This window comes from Leucoraja erinacea, chromosome 2 (genome assembly GCF_028641065.1).
Source record: "Leucoraja erinacea ecotype New England chromosome 2, Leri_hhj_1, whole genome shotgun sequence".
Taxonomy (NCBI): Eukaryota; Metazoa; Chordata; class Chondrichthyes; order Rajiformes; family Rajidae; genus Leucoraja; species Leucoraja erinaceus.
This window is the reverse complement of record NC_073378.1, coordinates 61,285,309-61,300,788: the sequence shown is the minus strand read 5'-3', so window position 1 is coordinate 61,300,788 and position 15,480 is coordinate 61,285,309. Positions and strand designations below refer to the sequence as shown.

The window sequence follows — 15,480 nt, the reverse complement described above, 5'->3', positions numbered from 1 at the left end:
GGCACAATTTACAAGTAAGCTCAAACTGAAACATAAGGGACTGCAGATGATGAACTTTTTTTCCCTGTTGCCAGCCTGGCAACCTTGGCAGCTTTTCAGGTTGCCAAATGACAGTTTAGGTGGTCATTTATGATGGCTTGCATGACGCGTGCGATAATGTGCTCGGACGAAGTGCGTAGTTACCAGTCGGAATTATACTCAATGAAACATTCACATATTATTTCTGCTTCAAATAAAGTCACAAACTAAACATTCATCAATCAAGACATGATATATCCCACAATGACATGCAGCAAAATTATAAGACAGTATCTCAACTCTTTTTACACATTTCAATTAATGCAATTTCTATTAGTTCTTTCCACTCCCAAACAAAAATGTGGATCATTCAGCGTATGATCAACCTGTGTCAATAAATCCTGGACCATGATAACATATATGCGTACATATAGTTGTGAATGTTGCTCATTGAATAACTACAGTACTGATACTCCATATTAAGAGCATTGATTTGCCGTTAAAATGAATTCTGTAATAAAGTGTCAACGGTAGCAGTGACAATCGAACACTGCAGTTTTAATGTTTCACGGGTTCACAATATAATTAATCCATCTTTCTAGATTAAAACAAATATTAACATTGGGAATTAAAACACATTTGATTGCATTCCGTTATCAAACATAGTCAATGTTCGCTCTGTTCAAGACATTTCCAGGACAGATAGGGTCAGGGGGCTCTGAGCGGGTGTGTGATGAATCAGTGCGGGGGACGAGCACAGATCGCCAAAACCGGTGGGGTTTTAGGAGGGGTGTTAGAACGAGGCAGACGGCTGCAGAATTGATGGATTGAGGCAGGTGAATTTTGCACATAATACCTTGTGTTTTGAAAGTTGGCAGTAAGTAAATCCTCAAAACATTGTGAGGGGACCGCACGGGGGATGCTTTCCAGTGGTGTTGATATGGGGGGCTAACTGGTCTATAATTCCCCGCTATCTCTCTTCAGGCTACCACAGGATCCAGAGTCGAGAGAACATGGATGGGGGTAGACAAAAGTGCTGGAGAAACTCAGCGGGTGAGGCAGCATCATATGGAGCGAAGGAATGTATAGGCAACATTTCCTGACTAATGGGAGGGAGGGTCCCAGGGAGGGAGAGGGTAGGGAGGGAAAGCATTAGAGCTATTTCTTTGTTTCCCAGAGAGGGATTGAAGGGAGGTCTTCATTAATCTTTTCCGCTTTTAGAGAGGAGATAGCTTTCTTTCATGCTCTTTCCCCCCATCTGAGAGGTTCTAAAGAGATGGTTTGCTGCTTCATCTGGCCAGGATTTAACACACTTTGATTTCCCTCATTAGCCACGATTGAGCCGCCTTCCCCATTTTATTTTTTTAAATATAGAGGAGTTCAGAAATCTTTGTCATTGCATCTCCACCGTCCACCCTTTAAGTCTAATTTTCCAGCCAATTCCCATCTCATACCTTCAAAGTCTCCTTTCTTTAAGTTCAGGACCCTACTCTCTGAATTAACCATGTCACTCTCCATCCTAATGCAGAATTCCACCATATTATTGTCACTGTTATCCCAAGGGGCTTTGCACAAGATCATTTAAAGGCCTGTCCCACGAGCATGCGACTCCATGTGGCAAGCGCGACCTAACGTGGTCGCTTGAGCCGTAAGGCCTCACGGGGCCGGTCCCACTTCGATCGCCGGATCGCGAACTGGTCCTGACATTGTGCGGGGCTCTGAAAAACTGACCGTGCCGCAGCTACCTCGACGCCGTACGCACGTCTTGATGCGCCCCGCTGCAGGCGCATCCGGACCGTGGGGGCATCACTTGACCTCCGAGCGGCCCCCGCTTCCATTTGGGGAATTTCGTGGGAAAAATCCTTCCTCATTATCTCTGTCAGCCTGTCCTTTAATGGACATATTGGAAAAAACATCCACCCTTTAGCCACAAGGGCCACATCTACGCGGATTTAAGAGGGAGTTAGGCAGGGCTAAAGGAATCAGGGGGTATACCGAAATGGATGATCAAGTTGGATGATCAGCCATTATCATATTGAATGGCGGTGCAGGCTTGAAGGGCCGAATGGCCTACTCCTGCACCTATTTTCTATGTTTCTATACTTTCCAGGAAATCCTACTCCTCAGCGCTGCTACCAATTTGGTTGGCACAATCTATATGTAAATTAAAATCACCCATGATAACTGCTGTACCTATGCTGCAAACATCCCTAATTTCCTGCTTGATGCTATCCCCAACATCCCTACTGCTGCTTGGTGATCTGTTTCCAACTCCAGCAAGTGTTTTCTGCCCTTGGCTATTTTGCAGTTCTACCCATACCGATTCAACAGCATCCAAGCTGATGACTCTCCTTGCTATTGCATTAAGCTCCTCTTTAACCAGCAATGCCAACCCACCTCCCCTTCCTTTGTGTCTATTCTTCCTGAATATCGTATATCCCTGCATGTTTAGCTCCCAGTCTTGGTCACCCAGGAGCCAGGTCTCTGTAATTCCAACTATATTATATTCCTTAACTACTAATTGCACATTCATTTCATCCACCTTATTAAGAACGTGCCTTGCATTAAGGCACAAAGCTTTCAGTTTTGTTTTTCTAATCTCCCTTCTACCTTTTGCTTCTGTCCTCCTTTTATGGCACTGTCTCCTTGCATTGGTTCCCATCTCCCTGCCCTGTTAGTTTAAATGTTACCTTTCCTCCACTCTCTTTCCAGAAACGGAAGTATACATTTGCTTCCACATTTTTAACTCCACGTTTGGAAAGCAAGAAATAGGTGACAGAAAATTGAGGCAAAAAGAAAGTCCGATGATGGGGGATTTAGAAAGAGTATAGTAAAGGGCCTGTCCCACTAGGTGATTTTTTAGGCGACTGCCGGTGACTACGACAGGTCGCCGAAAAAACGGCGAATGGACTAATTGCCCTGTCCCGCTTAGGTGATGTTTTAGGCGACTGCTGGTGACTACGACAATGAAATTCAACGAAGTCAGCACCAGTGACAACCTACGTCACCTGGCAACAACCTACTCCATCCTGGCGACAACCTACAACAACCTATGACAGCACCTACATCAGGAGAAGGCAAGCCACGGCAAGCCCCTGATCGCCGGCTGTCGCCGAAAGGTTTTGAACATTTCAAAATCCAGCAGCGACCAGCAAAACGCTACGACTCTTTGGGCGACTAAGGAGACTATCACGACCATACATGCGACACCCCAGCAATCTTGTGGCGACAGCCCAGTTGCCGGCAATCGCCTAAAAAATCGTCTAAGTGGGACAGGCCCTTTATGCCACCGAGTTGTCTCTTGTGACATGTGTACTTTTAAGGCTCTATGTGCTTTCCCTGAAACATTGGTTTATAAATTCTATAATTTTAGAAGTCGCCTAAAAACGCAGACAGAATTAACACAGAGCTGACGTGGATTTTGAAGAACCAGCAACAAGGAGAAGCAGGAAGAAGCACTGATTGGCTGGTGCCAGTGGGGGAGGAGAGGAAGTCACAATCAGTTTAAAACTGAGGAATTTGGTTTGTAAATTGGTAAATTGGTAAATTAGGCAATTTATCAGTGAATATAAACATGGCTGCTCTAGGGGAGTGGCAGTGGCCTTGTGAGTAAAGTGTGAGTCTTTGGCGAGGAGGCTGCGGGGAGGAGATGTCAGATGGAGATGTCAGATGGAGATGTCAGATGGAGATGTCAGGTGGAGATGTCAGGCAAGCTGATTCAGTGCGATTCTTGCAATATGTGGGCGGTCAAGGACACTGCTGGTGCCTCCGGCTGCTCCAAGTTTGAGCAATGCATCCAGGTACAGCTCGTGAAGGACCGTGTTGGGGAACTGGAGAAGCAAGTGGATGACCTCGGGTTCGTCCGAGAGGCTGAGTCGTTTCTCGACGAGTCCTATAGCAAGATTGTTACACCGAAGAAAAGGGAAGGTGGGTGACGGTGAGAAATGGAAGTAAACATGGAATGCACAGGTCCCTGGGTGTTGAACCTCTTGTGAACAGGTTCACCCACCTAAAAGGTGTCGGGGCAGAAGACGTTGATGCACTGTGCGGCGCACTGGCTTGCGATGCAAAAATTGCTGTTGTGCCAAAACCAAGGAGGCTGATGTCGGGCAACACAGTGACGGAGACTCCATTGTGAGAGGCACGGACAGGGGTTTCTGCGGCAACAGACGGGATTCGAGGATGGTGTGCTGCCTCCCGGGTGCCAGGATCCAGGATGTCACAGACAGAGTGCAGAAAATCCTCAAGGGCGAAGGTGAACAGCCGGAAATTGTAGTGCACGTTGGCACAAACGATGTCGGAAAGAAGGGGATGAATATTCTGAAGCGTGACTTTAGAGAGCTCGGAAAAGTGATGAAACGCAGGACCTCCAGGGTGGTTATCTCCGGTTTGCTTCCAGTTCCTTGTGCTGAACAAAGGGGATAATGAGAGGTTCTTCTGCAGTTGTATTGGGCTCTGGTAAGACCACATCTGGAGTATTGCGTACAGTTTTGGTCTCTTAATTTGAGGGCATCCTTGTGATTGAGGCAGTGCTGCTCGGGTTTACAAGATTGATCTCTGGGATGGCGGGACTGTCGTATGAGGAAAGATTTAAAAGACTAGGCTTGTATTCACTTTGTTTAGAAGAATGAGGGGCTACTTATAGAAACTTATAAAAGGACTGGACTAGATTTTCAGATAGCCTTTGATAAGGTCCCGCACGGGAGACCGGTGACTAAAATTAGAGCACATGGTATTGGGGGTAGGGTGATGACTTGGATAGAAAATTGGTTGGCAGACAGGAAGCAAAGAGTAGGAGTGAACGGATCCTTTTAGAAATGGCAGGTAGTGGCAAGTGGAGTGCCGCAAGGCTCGGTGTTGGGGCTGCAACTGTTTACCATATATATTAATGATTTGGAAGAGGGAATTAGGAGCAACACTAGCAAGTTTGCGGATTACACAAAGCTGGGTGGCAGTGTGAACTTTGAAGAGGATGTTAGGAGGTTTCAGGTGACCTGGACAGGTTGAGTAAGTGGGCAGATGCGTGCCAGATGCAGTATAATATAGATAAATGTGAGGTTTTCCACTTTGGTGGCAAAAACAAGGGGGCAGATTATTATCTCAATGGGGTTAGGTAAGGGGGAGGTACAGCGAGGCCTGGGTGTTCTTGTACACCTGTCATTGAAAGTTGGCGAGTAGGTACAGCAGGCAGTGAAGAAAGTTACTGGAATGTTGGAATCCTTTCATACAAGAGGATTTCAGTATAGGAGTAGAGAGGTTCTTCTGCAGTTGTTTAGGGTTCTGGTAAAACCACATCTGAAGTATTGTGTACAGTTTTGGTCTCCTAATTTGTGGAAGGACATCCTTGTGATTGAGGCAGTGCAGTGTAGGTTCACAAGATTGATCCCTGGGATGGCAGGGCTGTCATATGAGGAAAGATTGAAAAGACTAGGCTTGTATTCACTGGAGTTTCGATGGATGAGGGGGGATCTTATAGAAACATATAAAAGGACGGGACAAGCTAGATGCAGAAAAAATGTTCCCAATGATGGGCGAGTCCAGAACCAGGGTCTACAGTCTTAGAATAAAGGGGAGGCCATTTAAGACTGAGGTGAGAAAAAACTTTTTCACCCAGAGAGTTGTGAATTTATGGAATTCCCTGCAACAGAGGGCAGTGGAAGCCAAATCACTGGATGGATTTAAGAGAGTTACATAGAGCTCTAGGGGCTAGTGGAGTCGAGGGATATGGGGAGAAGGCAGGCACGGGTTATTGATTGGGGACGATCAGCTATGATCACAATGAATGGCAGTGCTGGCTCGAAGGGCTGAATGGCCTCCTCCTGTACCTATTTTCTATGTTTCTATGTAATTGACAATTTATGAACAAAGACATGCAGAAATGTGTTTTAAGAGTCGAAGAGGTATGTAGAGGAAAGAACTGCTAATGCTAGTTTAAATCAAAGATAGACACAAAATGCTGGAGTAACTCAGTGGGTCAGGCAGCATCTCTGGAGAGAAGAAATGGGTGAAGTTACGGGTCGAGACCCTTCATCAGACTGATATCGGGGGAGTCGGTGGGACAAAGGTAGAATGTAGTCGGAGGGAGTAAGACTGGTAGGCGAACTGGGAAGGGGGAGGGGATGGAGATAGAAAGCAAGGGCTATCTGATGTTAGAGGAGTCAATGTTCCTACTGCTGGGGTGTAAACTACCCAAGCAAAATATGAGGGGCTATACCTCCAAATCGCACTGACAATGGAGGAGGTTCGGGACAGAAAGATCAGATTGGGAATGGGAGAGGGAGTTGCAGTGCTGAGCCACCGGGAGATCAGGTAGGTTAAGAGGAACTGAGCAGAGTTGTTCAGCTAAACTATCACCGTGCCTGCGCTTGGTCTCGCCGATCTAGAGAGGTTGACACCTGGAACAGCGGATACAGTAGATGATGTTGGAGGAGGTGCAAGTGAACTGCCTCGCTTGGATGGAGTCGAGGGGGGAGGTAAAGGGATAGGTGTTGCATCTCCTACGGCTGCAGGTGAAAGTACCTGGGGAGAAGGTGGTTTGGTGTGGGAAGGGACGAGTTGACCAAGGAGTTGCGGAGGGAACGGTCTCTGTGGAACGCAGGAAGGAGTGGAGATGGGAAGATGTGGCCAGTAGTGGGATCCTGTTGGAGGTGATGAAAATGTTGGAGGATTATATGCGACAGCTGATAGGGTGGAAGGTGAGGACAAAGGGGACTCTGTCCTTGTTACAAATGGGGAGAGGGGGAGCAAGCACAGAGCTCTGGGATATCGAGAAGACCCTAGTGAGAGCCCCATCTATAATGGATGAAGGGAACCCATTTTCCTAAAGAACAGGATATCTCCAGTGCCCTGGTATGGAACACGTTATCCTCGGCGCAGATGCGGTGTAGACGGAGGAATTGGGAGTAGGGGATAGAGTCTTTGCATGAAGCAGGGTGGGAAGAAATGTAGTCCAGATAGCCATGAGAGTCAGTAGGTGTGTAATAAATGTCGGCCAATATGTCTGTTTCCTGTGATGGAGACTGTGAGATGTAGATGCATTTCATTTGCTAAAGCTTTAGCGGGTTCGAAATCAACGTCCTGAACAGGTAGCATCTGTATTGCAGGTAACAGGATGTTCTTTTTTTTATTTAGTTTTTGTCGCTATCGATACGCTTTGGACGGCAGTGATCAACGGGGTTATTTTTCGATTGCTTACTAAAACTTCTTTTATGTTACCCGCTGTCATTTGTAAGGAAACACCATTTGAGGAAATGAGCCTGTTGCCGTTTCGGAGATTGGGTAACTAGGCAACAGTCGCAGGTTAGACCAGGTTCCTCTCCATGACAGGTTATTGCAGATTTGTCCACTTGTCTGAGTGCAAGCGAGGACTGCGGGTGCGGGACTGGGACTGCAGACGCCTCGCATTTTCAACGCGTTGACCTTGAGGAGATTCAATCTCAGCAAGTTTCTCACCAGCGGCAAAAACCAGCCCGTTCACGGATTGTACACCTTCAGGGGAATTAAAACTCGCCACCATGGCGAGATTTATTCGCCAATTCTCCGTGTTATTTTGGAAAAACTGGCTTACTCGTTTGCGTCAACCGGTAAGGCTTCTTTTTCAATTTCCCTGCGTAGAATGTGAACAAATGATTTCGTCCACAATTTATTTAGTTTGTTGGGGGAATTTGGAGAACTTGATTCATGTTGCATTTTTGCTTCAGGTGCTGTCCCTGTCGGAGATCATCTGGCCATGTCTCCTGTTTCTCATTCTGCTTGGAGTGAGAGTTCAACATTCCCCTCTTCAACGAGATAATTGTAAGTGTTGATATGTAAACAAGTAAAACTCGTTCGTAAAATCCCTGATTTTGACACCAGCAGCTTTACTAAAGACAATCGTCCAGCTTCCATTACTGGGCTGGTGGGGAGTTTGTTTATGATAATTTAATATCTGTGTCCTTATTGTTCTATGATGCCCTTCGATCATTGTCTAGAGGCTAGTTATATTTATAAATAGTTATAGCTAGTTTTATATATATATATATAGTTGTTGCTAGAAATGGCAATCGGGGAAATCTGATTATCCGAGATTAATCACTTAATTAACTTCGAGTGATATAGTGTCACTACAGGACAGTGGTGCAGAGGTAAACGTTGGGCCATGATGTTGTTGAATAATAGAGCAGGCACAAGGGGCCGAATGGCCCAGTCAGTCCATCTCTTATGGCGTTGGATGAAAATAAAAAGGAAAAGTCGGGTTCTGAAATCACACAATTTTAAAACAAATGAACAAATAGGGATTTATCAACGACCACATGGGGACGTTTAGATTTTCTGTGGGGATTTGTTAATTTAAATATTAAATAACAATCTTTACGCGCTCCAGAAGATGCATTATTTATCTGGATCGAAAGAGGAAGTCAATTATATATAATCAAGATGACTTACTTGGACTTCAACTGTTGTTGAATAAATATGTCTAATTAACTAGAAGGGAATTTAACAGTACCTAGGGAAGAACCTATTATGGTCCATGTAGGAAAACAACAGGGTGTTGAAGACTCCATCGCGAAGGGATGCTGTTGAATGCGGCTGAAGTCAAGACCCTACAGCTGGGAGAAATAGGAAAGCAGAAAGGATTTGAAACCGGTGTAAATAAAATGCTTGGGGATAATAGGAATATAAGGATAAGAAAGAAGTATGAAAGCTAAGATTTGGCTGAAGAAGGGGTTTTGGCCCGAAACGTCGCCTATTTCCTTCGCTCCATAGATGCACCCGCTGAGTTTCTCCAGCATTTTTGTGTACCTTTGAAAGCTAAGATTGTTGGCATATAATATGGAAATGTAGGGGAACGTTAGTAAGTTAGTTGCGTTAATTAGAAATAGCCCAATTAATTCAATTAATACAACCGGGAATCTTATTTTAACACGAATCGTTGTGACTTCAAATGTACCAGCTGACAAGTATGCTAGAGAGAGATTTAATGGTAGCATTCAAAATAAAATTAATTGGATTAATTCTAGAAGGGAGAAAAATATACATGAAAGACGTGATGTTAACCTCCCAAGCATTGAACGGAGTTGTCATAATTCAAATGGATTTGTTGGGGAGAGAATTTATTCAGTGTGTTCAGGAAAGATTTCTGAAGCAATCTATAAATAGCACTTAGAAAATGAACTAAAGGCGACCTCATTTTAGTAAGTAAGGTAGGATAAATGGCCGATTTGTAAGTTGGGAAGCCTTTGGGACTATTTCTGTTAATTGTAAAATAACAATGGAAAAACACGACTGGTTCACGTTATGTCCTAAATTGCGGCAAGACATTTCATTGCGTTAGATAGAAAAGTGCAAAGGTTGATTGGGAGAGGCTCATCAGAATTAAAGGAATGTCTGACAAGTGGGAAACTGGAAAAAGGAGGGGGGGGGGGGGAGAAGGTGGAAGTTCAGGACCAATCTAGTCGGAGTGAAGGGCAAGGTTGGCTTGGGGAATCTTGCTTGATGAGGGATACTATGGCTCTGTTCATGAAAAAGAAGTAGGCATTCATCAGGTATAGGCAGCTGGGATCACGTAGGTCCCTGGAAAAGAATAAAGGAAGTGGGAGCACGCTTGAGAAGGAAATTATGTGGGCAAAAAGGTAGCCGTGACAGATAATGTAAGAGAGAATCCTTAAAGACTTCCCTTATTAAGTATATTAAGAGTAAAAAAGGTAACTAGAGAGAGAGTAATTCCCCATAATAATCCATCTGTGGAGCTACGATAAATGGGCAAAATTATAAATGCATAATTCTTCCCTGTACTTGCCATGAAAAATGAATGGAAGCCAGTAGGTTCAAGGAAGAGAACAGTGATATCCTGAAGCACATTTATTTATTTAATATGAAGGAGGAGGTGAAGGTGGCTTCAAGAGCATAAAGCTGGATAAATCCCTGGGTCCTGGCCAGATGTATCCTAGGACATTGTGAGAAGCAAGGAAGTAGATTGCTGGGGCCCTGGCAGAGATTTCTATAACTTTGTTAGCCTTGGGTGTCTAATGTGCTGTAATTTCAGAGGTTGCAAGAAGTTAGGGAACTACAGACCATTGAGCCTTTCATCAGTGATGAATTGTTAACAACAATAATTCTGTGGGACAGGATGGACCTTATTTCAGTTCATAAAATTATAATAAAATCGACCAGTACCATAGTGTTATGCAATACAGCGCAAGGTCTGATCTCTCTAATATTTGCAATTGAGTAAGGTAGTAAATGTATCTTTCCTTCGGTTTACTCAATTGTTTTGTGGGATCACTGGTTTGTCAATTGAGGAGAGATTATGCAAACTACGTATAGTTTGGAAGAATGAAAAGTGATCTCGGTAAAATGAATTGTGAGACTGGGTAGGGTACAGGTAATTCTGCTGTAATGTGTTCCTATGAAAAGTCATGTCACAGTAAACAGCGTTAAAAAGACAATTGTGTTTTTAACGACAAGGGAGTTAAGGGTTGGAGAGTTTCAGATTTGCACTAACAAAGTTAATTCTCCTGCAATATTTTTAAAAACTGAAGGTCTTTTCAATGGCAAATTTCAACCCCCAGTAAACATGATTATATTACTCCATAACATGCTTTGCATTTGCTTGTTTTTCTGCTGTGTGATTTCATCATGTTTAGTTTGGACCTGGTTGGCTCTTAATTTCACCTCAATATCATTTGTACAGTGGTCTTGGTTTCACGATAACAGAGTTCTAATGGATCTGCACATAATCTATATATTCATTGTGTGATATCTCTTTTTAGTTTTAAACTTATCTTTCACTTTTTTTAACCTTCATTTGAAATATCAGGGAATTCAGCGTTTTGTGTAAATGGCACAAAAGAAGAATGAAAGTTTGGGGCAAATTAGCCACACTTTAAAACATACAACAAAATAGGAGCAAAACATAGTTACTTGGCCTCTCAATCCTACCATATAATAACCATATAACAATTACAGCACGGAAACAGGCCATCTCGGCCCTACAAGTCCGTGCAGAACATCTTTTTTCCCTTAGTCCCACCTGCCTGCACTCGTATCATAACCCTCCATTCCCTTCTCATCCATATGCCTATCGAATTTACTTTTAAATGATACCAACGAACCTGCCTCCACCACTTCCACTGGAAGCTCATTCCACACCGCTACCACTCTCTGAGTAAAGAAGTTCCCCCTCATGTTACCCCTGAACTTCTGTCCCTTAATTCTGAAATCCTAACTTAATATGAGGTTGATAATTTTAGGTTTAGTTTTATTTATTGTCACATGTTCACAGCTTTGTTTTGCATGCTATCCAAACAGATCAGATATACCATACATAACTATAATCTGGTCAAACTGAAGTGAAATAGATAGAGCAAAGGGGGAGATACTGAATGCAGAATACACATGCAGTTCTCAGCATTGTAGCGCATTGTAGACAAAGACCATTGTCTTAAATGGGATAGAGGTGAATTGGACAGTACCCGAGCTTATGGAAGGTTGATTCAGCAACTTGATAACGGAAGAGAAGAAGCTGTTCTGAGTCAAGGTTCTGTATCTTTTGATGGGAGCAGGGAGAAGAAAAAATGACCGGGGTGGGCCAAGTCTTTGATTAAGTTGGCTGCTTTTCCAAGGCAACTTGAAGTGTAGGAGGCAATAGTGGAAAGTCTGTTCTGTCTGATGGACTGTGTTGCATCTACAATTTTCCACAGTTTCTTGTGGTCTTGGGTAGAGCTCATCTAGCTCCATCATCTTTCTGACAATGAGGGAGAGGTTATTGTCCTAACACCATGCTACTATGTTCTCTGTTTCCTTTCTGTACTCCATCTCGTTATTGTTCACGATTCGGCCCAGCACAATGGTGTCGCCTGCAAACTTGTAGAAACAATTTGATACCAAATTTGGCACTAAGGTCGTGAGTGTATCGGGAATACTGTGGGGGAATAACGCATCCTTATGGGGCACTGGTGTTATGAATTATTGTGCAGGAGCTGTTGTCACCTATCCTCACTGACTGACGTCTGGGAGTCAGAAACTCATGGATCCAGAGGCTGAGGGGGAGTTTGGCGATGAGTTTGGATGGGGTTATGGTGTTGAAAGCAACTTTTTCTGGAATTTTACCATGCTGTGGCCACTCCTTAGTAGAGAATACTTGTTGATTCAACCTAATCATACACGATCAAATCTGCCATAACCTGTTCTCGGGCGGGTTCCATAATGTTCTTCTCTAAGGACCAATTCCCTTAAGCATTCCACAAATTCCTCTTCCATGTAACTCGGTTTGATTTGTAAATATGCAAATTAAAATCACCTTTGGCAAGTATAGTTCTTACTTGTCGTTGATATTTCCCCTACAAGACCTCTATACTTTCTCCTGCTATTCCTTGTGTCACTTATGTTTCTTTTACTTTTCATTATTATTATTTTTTTTAAATTCAATCTAATCTCATGACTGGCATTGTTTTCTAAATGACTAAGCGCTGGAATTATTGTACAAGTAGTTACACAATACAGTTATAAACATCAGAGATGAAACGATGTTAAGAAATCCTATATGATCATCTCAAGTTTGACAACTTATTGTTTAAAAATATTCTATTTGTGATGGGAGTGGTGAATTTTTCAACATTGGTCGTCAGAATTGAATATTTATATGGCATGTGGATTATGTTAAAATGAACGTTGCTCTCTCGTGGCTCATAAAGTATCTTTACCTCTGAATCAGAACTGCTCTTTTTTTGAGCAAATATAGCATTCTTATTTGGTCATGAACTATTTATTTCTGCATGTGATAGTCAATTATAAGTTACAGGTTTGTGCCACAGATGTAGGTCCGTGAAGAATTAAATTAACCCATTTCAAACCAATGCCATCTGCGGCCTTTATTTCCCAGATATTAAAGCAGAGGGTGATTATCCACTCAGCCACTTGCGTCTGAGAAATGACAATAACAAGAGTCCAAATGTTACATAATGGATTACTGCTCCATTTCATAATCCTCATATGCCAATGATGCGGTAATATTATTCTGCTTAGCTGCATTTTTATTTCATTTTGTACTTTTAATTTGGCAATGATCTCCTTTGAATAATGAAACAAAACACGATCAAACCAAAATCCAAGCAATAATTATTTTACAGCGTACACATTGAAAATTTGTGAACTAGGTGATTGACATATTAATAGATTTACATTAAATACATAAATAAATTTCATTTGATCCGATGTCTGTTTCTCTTTTATTTTAGGTTATGTGGAGCCACGGACTTTGCCCAATGGTGGACTTTACCCCTTCATTCAAAGTATTTTTTGTGACATTGGTTCTAGCTGTCATAATGTATCATTCACAGAAGCAAGGGACATTGCTCAAAGATCCAGGTATAGTCTGCCTTTACAGTAAATCCAAGAAAGCTAAAACTTGAAATAAGATAGACATCTTGATTATAATATAATTACATTAAGACATGTAAGATTGGATATTAAAAGGTGAAATGGGAATGGAATTTGGGTTTCAATTAGAAAAAAAAAAGTACCATATAGTACAGGCACATTGATACATTCTGAAATGTATACAGTTGAATAAGTGGGATACATTTTCTCGGCAGAGTATAATGCTTTGCCACCACTGTTCTGTGATTAATGCTACTGATACTTATACTCATACATGCTTTATTAACCAAGTATGTTTTGCAACTTATGAGGAATTTGATTTGCTATACAGTTGTACTAATAAAATGCAACAACACAAAAAACATTTTAACATAAACATCCACCACAGAGATTCCTCACTGTGATGGAAGGCAAAAAAAAAGTCTAATCTCTTCCCTTCTTCTGATGGAGGATTAATTACTTGTCAATTATGATCATTTGTGAATCAACTATCATTTTCTGACATTGCACTGTTTTTATTTTTGGCGGGGGGGGGGGGGGGGGGGGGGGGGGGGGGGGGGGGGGGGGGGGGGGGGGGGGGGGGGGGGCGGTGGTGGAAAGAGATTGGTGGTGGAAAGCAAAGATCCTATAAGATCTTTGGTGGAATGAACATCTGTGTGTTGTGCAATGCATTTGGGAGATGTATCTTTTAGGATCAAATAGTTTGCGTTGTGTGCATGTTGTGAGATGTGTGTGTGTGTGTGTGTGTGTGAAATGATAGGCACGTGAGGGCGTGGTGAAACCTATGCTAGATATCGGTATTGAAATGGAGCATTTGTTCGTTTGTAGTGATGGAACTGTGGCAAATTGAATTGTTTGAACTCCGTGGTGTGCAAAATGCAATTATTGAGCTTAATTTTGAGTTCATGAAACTGCTTCTTTAGCCCAAAACCTGTTCATTTTCTCTAGAGATGCTGCCTAATCTGCTGAGTTGCTCCAGCATTTTGCATCTATTCACCACAGAATCACATGATGGTCACAGTACATAATGAGACCAGTCAGCCAGTCGACTCGGTAACTGTTCTACGCAAGAACACTGCAACTAGTTCATTTATTTTCCTCGCCTCTCTCTGTATCCCCACAATTTCTTTCCTTTCAGGCACTTTTCAAACTCTCTTTTGAATATCATATTTTATTATGCATCCACTATTACTCATGGTTGTACTTTCCAGTCCCCAACTACATAAACATGTTTTTCTTCTTGTTACCTTTGGTAAAGGTTTTGGTCCTTGGTGTATAGATCCTTAATGCTTAACTCTGAGCCACCTCGATGCGTTGCCACCTTGAATGTGTGTTCTGAGCGTATCTCTGTGCACACTTTGAGAAGAAGACATATTTTCTCCTGGGAAAAGAACACCAGTGTAGTTGGGGTTAGCATCAAGAAGCACCTCCAAAATGTGCCTTGACCAAGTACCTTCCCGGTCACCATTGGTTCCAGAGCACCTGCAGCATTTTGTGCAGCCATCTGATGCACCCGTCTTTTAAAATTCAGCTGTAAGAGGCTGAGATGAAGTACTGCAGACTGGTTTTAATGAACCACTCGTGAGCGTAGACTTCCTATGAAAAAATAAGCCAACGAGCATTATTTTTTAGTCCACTTACATTAATAGTCTGGATTTTGCAGGGAAAGCATGAAGTATCTGAGTTACCATGTATAACATACAGCAGTTGCAAACTGAATGCAGATGCAATGTGGAAATCCCAAAGCTGCTGTCAGCTGGGTGAAGTCAGGCTGCCATCTGTGCACCCAGGTCTGAATCCTCAAGGAATTGTTGGAGCAGATACTTGGGGGGGGAAATGTTCTGAAATTACATTTAACATTCTCTGTAGAACATTGGCTTCAGTAAAATCAGCCAAATCTGGATTTCAGCAGTTTTTTTTAAATTGAAGGAAAATGCTGCAAGAATGCTGCAACTACCTTTATCGATGTAAAAAGACCTTTAAATTATCACAGTTTAAAAATACTCTTTTTAGTCACTTTAATCACTTTAAAATCTAAATTAACAATCCATTTGGAAATGATTACAGATTTTTTAATTTTTTTTAAACAATTTTAGAAATTTT

At 42.5% G+C, this 15,480-nt stretch overlaps 1 protein-coding gene across 2 annotated transcripts in view; it reads left to right on the top strand.

The window, feature by feature from the left end:
* The first annotated feature begins 6,586 nt into the window (after positions 1-6,586).
* Positions 6,587-15,480, top strand: part of LOC129710522 (ATP-binding cassette sub-family A member 13-like) — a 231,706-nt gene continuing 222,812 nt past the window's right edge. For both annotated transcript variants that reach the window (XM_055657542.1, XM_055657554.1), the window contains exons 1-3: positions 6,587-7,601; positions 7,719-7,812; positions 13,236-13,365. In XM_055657542.1, coding sequence (XP_055513517.1) covers positions 7,533-7,601; positions 7,719-7,812; positions 13,236-13,365 — 293 coding nt within the window. In that variant the 5' untranslated portion in view covers positions 6,587-7,532. The remainder of the gene's footprint in view (positions 7,602-7,718; positions 7,813-13,235; positions 13,366-15,480) is intronic.